At 45.7% G+C, this 14,926-nt stretch overlaps 1 protein-coding gene across 14 annotated transcripts in view; it reads left to right on the top strand.

The window, feature by feature from the left end:
• Positions 1-14,926, top strand: part of PPFIBP2 (PPFIA binding protein 2) — a 302,451-nt gene that overhangs the window by 268,702 nt on the left and 18,823 nt on the right. For all 14 annotated transcript variants that reach the window (XM_063944500.1, XM_063944499.1, XM_063944498.1 and 11 more), the window contains 5 exons: positions 10,834-10,960; positions 12,488-12,616; positions 13,686-13,836; positions 14,138-14,249; positions 14,330-14,418. In XM_063944500.1, the coding sequence (XP_063800570.1) occupies positions 10,834-10,960; positions 12,488-12,616; positions 13,686-13,836; positions 14,138-14,249; positions 14,330-14,418 (608 nt within the window). The remainder of the gene's footprint in view (positions 1-10,833; positions 10,961-12,487; positions 12,617-13,685; positions 13,837-14,137; positions 14,250-14,329; positions 14,419-14,926) is intronic.

Here is a 14,926-nt window from a genome sequence, read left to right as displayed (position 1 = left end):
TCGCCCCTTTCATCCTTCAGGTAAAGCAAAAGGTCAGGCGTACAACAAGCAGGCCCGCACTTCCAAACCTGGTAAGCCTAAGCCCAAAAGAGCCTGGGCGGCCCGTCGGCCAGCTTCCAAGACAGATAAGCCTGCCGCATGATGGGGCGAGCCTCCCTCTGGGGGATCCCAGGGTGGGGGGCCGGCTTCTAGGGTAGACCCAGGAATGGTTGAAAACCACTTCAGATGCCTGGTTACGGGAAGTCGTCACTCGAGGTTACGCCATAGCCTTCAAAAACCGACCCCCTCATCGATTTTGCCAGACAGATGTCCCGTTGGACAAGACAAAGGCAAACACTCTACATTCGGTGGTACAGACCCTCCTGGATACAGGAGTGGTGGTACAGGTGCCCCTTGCGCAGAGGGACCGGGGGTACTATTCTCCGCTGTTTCTAGTCCCGAAACCAAATGGGTCCTCCCGGCCCATTCTCAACCTCAAGGCATTGAACAGGTTTGTGAAGGTTTCCAGGTGCCGGGTTGAAACCCTTCGCTCTATAGTTCTGGCCTTGGAACCTGGGGACTTCATGGTCTCCCTGTATATACAGGATGCTTACCTGCATATTGCTATAGCAGTGGCTCATCAGCAATACCTGAGATTTGCGATTGGCACCTGCCATTACCAGTTTTGGGCGTTACCTTTTGGTTTAACAACAGCTCCGCAAGTCTTTACAAAAGTCATGGCGGTGATGACGGTGGTACTCCGCCGTCAAGGGGTCAGGATACTGCCGTATTTGGACGACTTGTTAATCCTGGCAAATTCCCCATAACTTCTCCTGCGTCATCTAGATGTGACAGTCCGGTTTCTGCAAGCCCACGGGTGGCTCATCAACTGTAAGAAGTCATCCCTGATCCCTGCTCAGAGCGTGGTGCATCTGGGAGCACTATTGGACACTCACAACCAGCGGTTGTTCCTGTCTCAGGAGAAAGTCCTGAAACTTCAGGGCAGGATTCGTTGCTTCCTATCTCGTCCGCAAGTGTCGATACATTCGGCGATGCAGGTGCTGGGCCTCATGGTGTCAGCATTCGACATGGTGGAGTACGCTCCATTTCACTCTCGCCCTCTCCAGAGGCTGATTCTAGCCAAATGGGACGGCCTGCCTCACCGGATCAGGTCTCAAATGATCTCATTGACTCCGGAGGTCCGTCTGTCGCTGCTCTGGTGGCTCCGGGACCAACAACTGTGCAGGGGCCATCCGTTCTGGATATCCGACTGGGTCCTGTTGATGCCAGATGCCAGTCTAAGAGGTTGGGGCGCGGTGCTGGAGCAACACTCCCTTCAGGGGCGGTGGACCAAGGAGGAGTCCCTCCTCTCGATCAATATTCTGGAGTTGTGGGCGGTCTTCAATGCCTTGAACCTAGCCCAGCATTTAATTCAGAACCGTCCTGTTCAAGTACAGTCGGACAACGCCACCAGTGGCTTGCATAAATCATCAAGGCGGCACTCGAAGCCGCCTAGCAATGAAGGAAGTCTCACAGATTCTACAGTGGGCAGAACGCCATCTACCGACCATATCGGCAATATTCATTCCGGGAGTCCTGAATTGGGAAGCGGACTTTCTCAGTCGTCCGGACATGCATGCCGGCGAGTGGGGCCTCCATCCAGAAGTGTTTCAACTCCTAGTGGAAAGGTGGGGCCTTCCAGATGTAGATCTGATGGCGTCTCGACACAATCACAAGGTTCCGGTCTTCGGAGCAAGGACAAGGGATCCTCAAGCAGCATTCGTGGATGCGCTGGCGGTACTGTGGAGGTTTCGGCTGCCGTACGTGTTCCCTCCGGTGTCACTCCTGCCCAGGGTAATTTGGAAGTTCAAGCAAGAAAAAGGAATTCTGCTTCTCATAGCTCCAGCGTGGCCCAGACGGCACTGGTTCTCAGACCTGCAAGGCCTATCGTCAGAGCGTCCAATTCTACTTCCACAATGCCCAGACCTCCTCGTTCAGGGCCCCTGTGTCTACTAGGACCTAGCCCGGCTGTCTTTGACGGCGTGGCTCTTGAAGCTTCCGTCTTAAGGGCTAAAGAGTTTTCTGAGGTGGTCATTCAAACTATGTTGTGGGCCCGGAAACCGGCTTCGGCTCAGATTTACTATAGGGTCTGGCATTCTTACTTTGTTTGGTGCGCATCTAACGATTATGACGCTTCCAAGTTTAGTATAGCCAATTTGTTGGCTTTTCTTCAGCAGGGCCTGGACTTAGGCCTACATCTGGCCTCCCTCAAGGTTCAAATATCTGCCTTGTCGGTGTGGTTTCAGAGAAAAATTGAGACCTTACCTGATGTGCATACCTTTACTCGCGTGTTGCGTATCCAACCTCCCTATGTCCCGCCGGTGGCTCCTTGGGACTTGTCGGTGGTTTTGGAGGCGTTACAAGAGTCTCCATTTGAACCTCTTGGTTCAGCTGACCTTAAGTGGCTTTCCCTTAAGGTGGTGTTTCTGCTGGCTATTGCTTCAGCTAGAAGAGTGTCGGAATTGGGTGCCTTGTCCTGTAGTACCCCATATCTGATATTTCACCGTGACCGGGCGGTTCTTAGGACTCGTCCCGGCTATCTACCTAAGGTGGTTTCTTCGTTCCACCTTAATCAGGAGATTGTAGTTCCGGCACTTGTTTCTCCTGATCTGTCTCCCAAAGAGTGGTCTTTGGATGTGGTACGGGCTCTCTGTATCTATGTGAAGAGAACTGCTCCTATTAGGAAATCAGATTCTCTTTTTGTTGTGTTTGGGTTTCACAAACGGGGCTGGCCTGCTCACAAGCAAACTCTGGCCAGATGGCTTAGAATGGTGATTGCACATGCTTATGTGAAGGCTGGTCTCTCGGCTCCTGATCACATTAAGGCCCATTCTACTTGATCTGTTGGTCCTTCTTGGGCGGCCCAACGTGGTGTGACCCTTGAACAATTGTGCAAGGCGGCTACGTGGTCCTCTGTGAACACGTTCATAAGGTTCTATGCCTTCGATACTGCCGCTTCCCAGAATGCTTCCTTTGGACGCCGGGTTCTTGTGCCCTCTACAGTGCATCACCTCCCATAAGGAACTGCTTTAGGACATCCCCATTGTCCATTCCTTGTGGAGCCCAGTGTACCCCGCAGCAGAAAACAAGTTTTATGGTAAGAACTTACCTTTGTTAAAACTCTTTCTGCGAGGTACACTGGGCTCCACAAGGCGCCCACCCTGACGCACTTAGCTTCTTTGGGTTGGTATGGCATTAGCCGCTGACACGTCTCCTGTCGTGAGAATGCGATGTTGTGGCTTCTAACCGTTGTCGTCTCTTTTCCTGCTACTGCATTGGACTGGTTAACTAAAAACTGATATCATGTGCAGGGAGGCGGGGTGATATAGGAGGCGGCGCTATGCATTCTGGGAACAGTCAAAGCTTTGAGCCGGTTGGTGCCTCGGATCAAGATCCTACTCTACACCCCATTGTCCATTTCTTGTGGAGCCCAGTGTACCTCGCAGAAAGAGTTTTAACAAAGGTAAGTTCTTACTATAAACCTCGTTTTTACCTGGTAACATTGTGAACAGTTGGGAGTAGCGAAAACCAATGTACAAGGAATAGGTTGAGTTAGGTCTGAGCTTCAAAGAGATTAAATGGGAGTAATTATGGGTGAGCACTTCCCGCCATTCCTAAATGATCTCTTCATTCATATTACTGACGTTATTTTATCCGCTGCTCAATATCGAACCTCAGGAGTCCTAAATAACTATGTAAAAGACATTTCAAAAGATATGATCCTGTAATTTATTTTGGTAGCTATAACATCATTACCTATGTCCATGATATAGATATCTGACCTTAATATTGTCTACAGGTTTAGTCCTTAGACTATGTTGCCTACAGTAATATACCCGCCACCATTTTTCCTGAACCCACCACACAAAGAAGCTAAATACTGACTGTTCTTACAGGGATGTTACCTGTAGGGAAGTTACTTGTCCTATAAGCACAAAGGTGAACACTTTGAATGTGGGTTCTATCAAATGAATGAGAATTAAGGGGTCTATTCCAATCAGCATTGAATAACATTTATAATTTGCATCCTGTTCAATTGTACGGAGCAGCTGATTGGTTGCCATGGGCAACTTCTCCACTCTTTTCACTGCTTCATGAATAGACCCCTAAATCTATCCAATCACTATTCCTAGGGATATCACTGAAGCACTTCATGGTTGATATTCATGAGGCCGGACTAATAATCATTGAAAGACACTGGTTCATTGTGAGCATATAGGCTGCATTCTCATCAGTATTAGTTTGTCACCGCCACTGTATGTACATGAAAGGCGTTTAGCGGATACCGAGCATTAGTTTAGAAGAGGGTGTGATGCTTCTCTGTGTTTGTGTGTACATATATTTATATAGCACATACAATATTTCTGCAGTGGTTAAAATTGGACTGATTGCAAAATGGGCGTAAATTACTTAAGTCAAATTTGTAAAAAGTTAATTTAAAAAAAAATCTATTTCTGCCTACATGCAGAGCGGGAGATGTACCCGAGTAACGTCTGCATCTGGTTTAAGCCAGGTACACGTCACAGACACTTAGGTCCTACTTGCGCCCATGTTGCTTTGAACCATTTATTTTATGCGCAGTTGCTGTTAGGCAAGGGTTAAACTAAATAAAGCTCAAAAACAGCTGAAATACTTTAGCTCCCTGTAACCAAGCAACAAAGAAAGCACCAATCAGTGTCAGCAGAGCATTCACAACCAGCCAATCACAAGTGGCTCCCTAGTTATGGCAATCGTCTTCCTCATCATCCGGTATGGTAGCGTCTAGTTTATTTTCATGGAGAGGACCTTTCCCATAACACCCTGGGTCCATGTCGCAATCTATTTGGAATAGTATAGTGTGGCAAGCGGAGCGAGACACCGAGCCCGAAGCGCGGTGAGCGTCCAATGCTGCATAGAAAAAAAAAATCCCCCAAACGAACGGAGAACGAAGAAGACATTTAGGTGCTGTAAGGGCGGAAGTTCTCTCCTGCCCTCTCGTTTTGTCACGTCCAGGTCCTTAGCACGAAGGTAACATAGACACAACCCATCCAGTATTTGCGACTGCCCTGACTACCCACAAATAATATGGCTTTCCCAGGCATAGATGCATCTTGTTCCCGGTCTGCGTATGTGCACAATAGCGTAAAGTATTGTTGGTCCCCGTACTGGGACTGCCAGACATAACTTGTGATGTAAAGTTTGCCTGCTAGAGGTTTATGAAATATTTGAGCAACTTACAACATGCACAACAGCAAAATCCAAGATTGCCATTGACTGCTTATGTTCAACAGCAAGGCACAGAGTTTGAAACATTGACCACGCTCAAACCATTAAGCATGTTGTCCACGCTGGATTCAGAAAGGGGTATGGCCTACAGAAAGTGGAAGTGGGGTGCAGCAAGAGTAGTTTTGGGGTTAATTAGGTGCATGATTTGCATGGATTGGGGGCTTTGCTTCTTTTGTCTCAATTCTGCCTGGATAAATGTTGGCAAGTATGATCTATTAAAGAAAGCAGAGCGCCGCAACTAGGGGGGGGGGGGGGGGGGCTGGGGGGCACGCGACCTGGGCGCGGAATGAGAGAGGGCGCCGGCGCGGGCGGTAAGCGGAAACATGCAGTGTAGGACGGCGCAGGGGTGAAGTCGCGCCTCCCCGCTCCGCTGCGCCAGGATGCTCCGTATAGTCTGCTTCCCGGAAACACAGAGGCGCCACTTCACACTCACATAATCATCTGCCAGCGCTGTGTGTGTGTGACGGCCATCTTCAGAAACGGAGAGGACGGGGCCCTGACTGATCATCACTAGAAGTGTGTAAAGGTAGGGAGAGGCGGACAGCTATATATGTATAATATGTGTGTGTGCAGTGTTGTACTTTAACCTAGTGTGTGTGAGCAGTGCAGTGTAAACGTGTGTGTGTGTGTGTGTGTGTGTGTGTGTTGGAGCAGTGCAGTGTAACCGTGTGTGTGTGTGTGTGTGTGTGTGTGTGTGTGTTGAAGCAGTGCAGTGTAACCCTTTGTGTATGTGTGTTGGAACAGTGCAATGTCACCCTGTGTGTATGAGTGTTGGAGCAGTGCAGTGTAACCCTGTGTGTGTGTGTGTGTGTGTGTGCATGCATGTGCTGGCGCAGTTCAGTGTTACCTAGTGTTTGTCTGCTGGAGCAGTGCAGTGTAACCCTGTGTGTATGTGTGTTGGAGCGGTGCAGTGTAACCCTGTGTATGTGTGCTGGAGCAGTGCAGTGTAACCCTGTGTGTTGGAGCGGTGCAGTGTAACCCTGTGTGTATGTGTGTTGGAGCGGTGCAGTGTAACCCTGTGTGTATGTGTGTTGGAGCGGTGCAGTGTAACCCTGTGTATATGTGTGCTGGAGCAGTGCAGTGTAATCCTGTGTGTATGTGTGTTGGAGAAGTTCAGTGTAACCCTGTTTGTGTGTGTTAGAGCAGTGCAGTGTAACCCTGTGTGTGTGTGTGTGTTGGAGCGGTTCAGTGTAACCCTGTGTGTGTGCTGGAGAAGTACAGTGCAACCCAGTGTGTGTGTGTGTACTGAAGCAGTGCAGCGTAACCCGGTGTTGTGTGTGTGTGTGTGTGTGTGTGTATGCTGGAGTACCCGGGGTGGGTACTTAATTTGTATGTACAGTATAGGAGGGATGTATTTAATCACAGTGTATTGGGGTATGTGTATATACAGGGGCATGTATATATGTTTATTTGGGTGGTATGTGTATATTCAGGGGCTGTGTATATATGGTACCGTACTGTGTATTGATGTACGGGAGGATGTATTTCTGTATATTGGGAGGGGGACGACGACAAATGACTGCCTTGCCCCGGGTGACAGAAACCCTAGTTTCGGCCTTGAAGAAAGACAACACAAAACTGGCTTTTTAATTGTAACTATTAATTGCTCAAAAGAGGTGTTTACTGGATAAATCTGGAAGAGTGGCACTTGTTTCTAATCTTCCAGATTGATGCTTATTATGAGTTTCCATAGAAAGCACCTAGTACAGAGGTTCTTAAACACGCTCCTCAAGGCACCCCAACAGTCCAGGTTTTAGGTATATCCATGACTCAATATATATGGTTAAATCAAATTGACTAAGGTGCTAATTAAGTCACCTATGGCCAAGCATAGATAAACTTAAAACCTGGACCATTGGGGTGCCTTGAGGACCACGTTTGAGAACCTCTGATCTAGGAGAAAAACAATGTAATGAAAAAATTGTATTTAATAAACCAAAAACTTGTACAAGATGCGACCCATTTCTTCTATTACATACTGGCGTTACTAATAAAGAGGATAAAACATTTGTCTCACTGCCTAGCTTTAAGCTAGGAGCGTGTCTGTAAACTGGGGGAGTGTCTATAAGCTGGAGGAGTGGCAGTAAATTGGGGGGAGCAGCTGCATAGACCAATAAGAAACCATAAACACGCTAGTAGCTTTCTACTGTTTCCGCATGCAGCTCCCTGGGCTTGGGTGTGGTAGATTTTGTTGACCTTGACCACGTCAACATTCCTCATGTTGACCATGATAAAATGTCGATATGATTATAATATCGACAAAACGTCCCTGTTGGTCTAGTGGTAACTTACTGGCTCCAGCGGTATCTTCTTGGTCCTGCAGTCAGCTAGTGATGACTTGCGGCGGATATAGTGGTGCTTCTGGTGTTGAGTATTGTTAACCCTAACTTACCCCCTAGTACATACCCCTAACCCTCTGCTGCCGGTCTATGCAGATTGTGATGCCGTCCCATCCCAGGCGGCCAAAAAGCATATATACTTTGTATGTTTATGCTGTGCAAAGGTATGCATTATCCATAACCAGCTCATACATGATACCAGTGAGTATCCGAAGTTATAACTGCACCATGAATAAATGCATGTGCGGCTTTTTACTATTATACGGGTAAACTTGCTTCTTTCTTTGTTTTTAGAAGAGAAATGATACTCCCTAGCATTTAGTATGTAACTACAGTATTTACTTTTAAGTTGTAAAATTGTGTGATGTCCTGTTTTGTCCCCAGTGTCCTCACTGACTGTCCCTTTGTGCCAGTGACACCAGACATTACTAAGATCCATCTCTGCATGCTCGGTGTTGGTTTTCATTTAACAGGAAGCCTTTGGCAGGTTCTGTCCATCCTCTTGCCAAATATTTCCCAGAATAAAAAAAAGGTTCTTGTTCTTTAAAGGTCCACATTCACAGTTAGGGTCTCTGGGCAACTCCGTACCAAATATGATAGATATTTATTTTAAAGTTAAACCTACTATATTTCTAGATTTGGCAAAATTCTATATAAAAATAATTAGCATATGTAACATCCACAAGTATATGTTTAAGTGTTCCTGTGCCATGGCGGGTTTCCCATTGCTTGTACGCTTACGATCTAGCTGATGTATGCACATGTTGTACTGTACATCCATGAACAAACTAGGGTCTATACACAGGGGCCCCTCCGTCTGAGCTCGGTTACAGCAGCAGAAATCATATCACACAGAGGGGCAGATGTATTAAGCCTGGCGAAGTGATAAAGTAGTGATAAATGCAAGGTGATAACGCACCAACCAATCAGCTCCAATATGTTAATTAACAGGAGCTGATTGTCTGGTGCGATATCACCTTCCACTTATCACTGCTTTATCACTTCTCCAAGCTTAGTACATCTGCCCACGGTCTTCAAGGCACCCTAGCAGTACAGGTCTTAAGGATATCCATGCTTGAGCACAGATGATTAAATACATATTATTATTAAGTACTTATTGAGTCATCTGTCCTGAGGCATGGATATCCTTAAAACCTGGACTGTTGGGGTGCCTTGAGGACCAAGTTTGGGAAACACTAGAGCAGATTGTGTTATTATTTGTATAGTGCCACCCTATGAGTCAGCACTTTACGAATAATATATTAATCGGTATCCAGTCAGAATGTCGACATGGAAATTGGGTTGATAGTAAAATGTTGACAATATATTTTTGTGTTTTTTAAGGTCAGGTTTGAGGTTAGGCTTAAACATGCAAAAAACTATATGTCAACATTATGAACACGTCAACATTGTTTGTCGACCTATTGTCCGTGTCGTCATTCTGAATGCAGACTTTTCTTATACCAACTTTAATTGGCTATATCCGTCCCTGCCTTATTAGTGAATACGGTCTAATGGAGCCACGCTCATTGAGCATGGCTACATCAGAGGTTGGGGTGAGCGGCGTGCGTAGGCTCGCCTGCACCTCGGCCCACCACAGAGCATACACAGACGCTCTCATTCACTTTGAATGGGGCGCATGCGCGTCTGCGACGCACGCGCGTCCTGTTCGCTCCCAGCGGTCTGCCTCGTCAGGCGCGACTAGGCACAGACTGAGCCACGATTAGTGTGGCTCCATCTGTAGATGTACATTATGCAATTATTTTCCAATAATCAAGGGATCGGCCTGTTTTTGAGTAGTGTGTAGGCATGAGTGTTTTGGCCAAATGCTGATAAAATGTTCAGATAACATCCAGAAAGGTTTGGCTTCGATTATCGAATCGGTCAGACTTGTCAGAAGATATCATCCATAAGAATATCGGGGGTAATTCAGAGTTGATCGCAACAGCAAATTTGTTAGCAGTTGGGCAAAACCATGTGCACTGCAAGGGGGGAAGGGGGGAGGGGCAGATATAATATGTGCAGAGAGAGTTAGATTTGGGTGTGGTGTGTTCAAAATGAAATCTACATTGCAGTGTAAAAATAAAGCAGCCAGTATTTACCCTGCACAGAAACAAAATCTAACTCTCTCTGCACGTCATATCTGCCCCCCTGCAGTGCACATGGTTTTGCCCAATTGCTAACAAATTTGCTGCTGCAATCAACTCTTAAGTACCCCCATTGTGCAGTGTTTGGGCAATCTCGACAATCTGCTCTTTTATACTCATATTTTTCGTGACTACATCATCCTCCTGGTGGATAGACAAAAGCAAATTCATCAAAAAAGGCATCAGGCTTAATTTGTACCAATGATATCGGGTGCTTCCACTGGCATGAAAAACACTGATGATTGACCGTTTATCCCAAAAATTGCATAGTGTTTACCAGCTTAAATTGCCAAACGCAGATCTGCTCTAGGGTCCATTCTGTCATCAGCCAATTATCCGACCACTGTTTTGGTCTGTAAGATGACACTGGAGCACCCAGAGAAAATAAAAATTCCACGTGGATGCGCTAACCACTGTGTCACCATGCCACCTAGAGCATACTTGCCTACTGTGCCGGAATGGCCAGTAGACTCGCATGTTTTGTGGAGTTCTCCCACATTGCCAGGAGAGAGAATCAATCTTCCAGATCTTGCTCACTTCCCCATTGAAGTTGTCCGTCTTCTGGCAACTTTGATGTCCCCTTCAGCTGTGTGGCATTTAGGGGTCTGTTCATGAAGCAGTGAAAAGAGTGAAGCGTGCCAGTGGAGAAGTTGCCCATGACAACCAATCCGCATTGAAGTAACATTTATAATTTGCATACTATACAATTGTACGGAGCAGCTGATTGGTTGCCATGGATAGACCCCTTCGTTTGATTATCTGACTTATGGACCCTGACTAAGATGCCCTCTGCTCCTGTTTTGAATGGAGATCAGACAGGCAACTACTTCAGACCTGATATTCTGTTTAGAGCTCTGACGATCATTACAGCCCTCTAGTAATATATTATCAGCGCTTCCAGCAACCAACACTAGAAACAATTGCTAATCCAGAGTGAATCCAGGCGCCTTATCTTTATATATTTGTGAGCTAAATGTCAACTGTGATCGCTAATGATGACTTACCGCACTGCGTATACTTAAAGTGTCTTCTCTGACATTCAGGTGAGACAGAAAACAGCCTGGACATCACGTTTAATGACCTCTCTTCGGGCACAGACTCCGCACCACGCTCCCCGCTCACTCCCGAAGGCAAGAAGAGCCCAAAAGGCATCAAAAAGTTCTGGGGAAAGTAAGTTTAGTTTTGCCGTCTAACTTCTTCTGTCTGGTTACCTTTCAAAGGGGTAAATTTACTAAAGCTTCTAAAACAGAGAATTGGTGATGTTGCCCATATTGACCAATCAGATGCTGGCTATCATTTCTCTATTGCCTTTTAGAAAATGATAGCCAGCATCTGATTGGTTGCTATGGGCAACATCACAAATTCTCTGTTTAAGAATCTTTAGTAAATTTACCCCAAAGACTGCTCACACCAACATGCATGTACAATGATGGTATCTATTAAGTGCCTTGAGTCCTATTAGAGAGAGAACGCTATGTAAATAAAATAATTATTTTTATTATTATTATTATTATTAATATTCAGAATGCTTGGAGTTTTCTGGAGTTATTTTTCGCTATAACTTTGGAACACCATAACTAAAAGGGATGTAGTTATGTGACCGGCGGTCACAATACCGGCACCTACATCCCGCCCCCTCACAATCCCTACAGTCGGCAAGCAGACTACTCCTACTCCCACTCGTGTGTGTTCACGTCACCCATACTCTCCACAGAGCCCTCAGCGTGATGAGCGCAGCGAGCCCGCAAGGGGCTTCATTGCCCTCACCCTCCTTCCCCCTGCCGGGTATGGGTCGTTGGGTAGACACAACATAGGTTGACAGTCATTAGGTCGACCATGGAAGGTCGACATGCAGTAGGTCGACAGGGACAATAGGTCTACATGGTCATTAGGTCAACATGTACTAGGTCGACAGGTCAAAAGGTCGACTTGTTTTTTTTTACTTTTTTGGGTGTCGTTTTCTTCGTAAAGTGACGGGGAACCCCAATTAGTGCATCGTGTTCCCTCTCATGGCTCGCTTCACTCGCCATGCTTCGGGCATGGTGCCACCCTTCGCTCGGCACAGGTTACCGTTCCAAACGTAGTCCACGTGGATCGTTAAGTATGAAAAAAATCCCCAAAATGAATAAAAATGTGAGAACTCATGTCGACCTTTTGACCTGTCGACCTAGTACATGGCAACCTAATGTCCATGTCGACCTATTGACCATGTCGACCTAATGACTGTCGACCTAAGTTGTGTCGACCTAACGACCGTATCCCCCCTGCCGGACATCTCAATGCGTCACACGATACCATCCTGATACTTGTTGGTCCTTTCTTTGCATATGAAGTATCTATTTACATATAACAGTAGCTATTTTATTATTATTTTTTTTAATTATAACTTTATAGGTAACAGGTCTCCGGACAATATCAATCATGATGATTGTTAATGTAGTGTGTTAATGAGGTTATTGTGTGTGAGCTGTATATCTTACGTACATCTTTATATTACTGGTCAGGCTGCTATACCGGGAGGTCCTGAATGGTTGTCATAAGCCTTAAGGTGGTCTCGCCTGTGTCAGTAAATGACCCATTGAAATATTACTGTTCATTAATGCAGCCAATCCGCACCTTGCTGTTGTGCTTTCATAAAATGCGTTTTTGTCTCTTTTTGGGTTATATTTTACTTTTGTTTGTGTGTGTCCATTTCAGAATCAGAAGATCTCCCTCAGGACACTTCAACACGGATGATTTAGGATTGTCGGAATTTAAAAGAGGGGGCATGCGGGCGACAGCAGGGCCCAGGCTCTCCAGATCAAAAGATCCCCGAAACAAAAATAGGTAACCCTATGCATCGCATATCTATATTTGACTATTTTATAATGGTACATATAATACAAATAAAAAAGAAATGTCATGTTGTATGAAGCATCCTGCTTTTCCCAACAAGGCTACGTTCAGTTCTGCAACCGGCGCTCCGCATGATAATCAGGACCCAGCAAATACGTTATCTGATAGACTCGTCACAGTGATCACGTCAGCCTATGCTTTAGAGCTCTCATTTCCCACAAGATGCCCAATGTGCAAGCAACAGTGACACCTGCAGGCAGTGTGATATAATACAATAAATACGCACCGTTTCCTATGGGATTCGATCTGAAGATCGACAGTGTCTGGGTCGACAATGTTTAGGTCGACCACTATAGGTCGACAGTCACTAGGTCGACATGGATGGAATGTCGACAGGGTTTCTAGGTCGACATGTGCTAGGTCGACAGGTCTAAAGGTCGACATGAGTTTTTCACATTTTTTTTTCTTTTTTTGAATTTTTTCATACTTAACGATCCACGTGGCCTACGATTGGAACAGTAAAGTGTGCCGAGCGAAGGCACCATGCCCGAAGCATGGCGAGCGAAGCGGTGCACTAATTTGGGATCCCGGTCACTAGTGACTGTCGACCTATAGTGGTCGACCTAAACATTGTCGACCTAGACACTGTCGATTTGATGAACCACACCCGTTTCCTATACATCTGTCCTTTTACAGTGCATATACTGTGACAAGACAGCTCCTCTTGGGTGGTTAAAACTAAAGTAACTTGAATATTTGAACCAATAACGGGTTTTCTCAAAGATTATTTTTATTATTTTAACAGTAATTTTTGAGAATACCCATTATTGGTTATTTTTAACAGAATAAAAAACTTTTCCTTGTGCTTAACAGAATATAATGTTGTATATGGCATTTTCCTTTGAAAAATATTGTATTACTTTCTTTATATTACAAATTTGTTACTTTCACTTTCTGCCACAGTTTGGTGGTATCCCTCAGCGTCTCTAACATTTTATAACAATCTGACTTGTCTATGAGGTTTCTGACCTAAGACTAATACCTTGTCTTGTGTTGACAGTGATTATAACGCTCCGTTCTCTCAGTGGAGTAATGAGCAGGTCTGCAATTGGCTGGAAGACTTTGGCTTGGGGCAATATGTCATGTTTGCCAGGCAGTGGGTGAGCACGGGTCACACGTTACTAACGGCCACACCGCAGATCCTGGAGAAGGTGAGACATGGAGAACTGGCAGAGTGATCGTCCAGGGGTGAATTCTAGTATAGTCTGTCTGGCTCTATGTAACCAATGAGCAAGCCCATTTAACTTCATACATCCCATGGCAACCATTCAGTGTTGAGGTAACATTTCTAACATGCAGTCTATAAAATTATACGTAGCAGCTGATTGGTTGCCATGGGCAACTTCTCCACACTTTTCACTGCTTCATGAATAGACCTCTTTGTACAGTAAATTTGAGAAACGCTGATCTAGATAGGATTTCCTCCTAAACTAACCTGTTTGTTTCTTAAAGGAATTAGGAATAAAGCAGCCCCTGCACAGAAAGAAGCTCCAGCTGGCCGTTAATGCCATCAGTACCAAAAAAGATGAAAAATCCGGCCAACTAGATCACATGTGGGTGACACGTAAGTGCATCATGTCCTCACTAAGCAGTGATTGGTGTAAGTGTGATATTAGTCTCACAACAGTCCCTTTTCCTGCACAGGGTGGCTGGACGATATCGGCTTACCTCAATACAAGGACCAGTTCCATGAATCCCGCGTTGATGGCAGAATGCTACAATACTTAACTGTGGTAAGGACCAAGGGGGGTCAGTCATATCTATTCCCCATATTGCAAGTCAGTCATCCAGCATAAGAGGCTGGGGTCAGTGGTATGTGGCATATGCTAAAGTAATGTTATCTAGGAAATGCCGATCATACATAGCACTGTCAATATATGTGTATATAGAGATGTGTGTCCCAATACACCTAACTTCAATACACCATGTAACGCGAGACCCCTGACGTGAGTGAACCACACTGGGTGGGGTAATATAGTGATTTTTTCTTTTTTTGTATCTTATTCGCACCGAAGATGCAGCAAAACACCACCGCTGTACCTGAGTCGCAGCATATTTGAAAACTGTACACATATTGCAGCTATAATCAACACAATGATTAAGGGGGACATGTACCTAGCAGTGATAAAAGGGTTGATTCTATATCGGAGTGGGAGAAGGGACCTTCTGACGTACCTAGGGGAGGAGACACGTCACCAGGGGGAGGAGCTACGGGCGAACCGGGTACCCGAAAAGTACCCT

This window comes from Pseudophryne corroboree, chromosome 11 (genome assembly GCF_028390025.1).
Source record: "Pseudophryne corroboree isolate aPseCor3 chromosome 11, aPseCor3.hap2, whole genome shotgun sequence".
NCBI classification, from domain to species: Eukaryota; Metazoa; Chordata; class Amphibia; order Anura; family Myobatrachidae; genus Pseudophryne; species Pseudophryne corroboree.
This window is presented reverse-complemented; position numbering and strand designations above follow the sequence as displayed.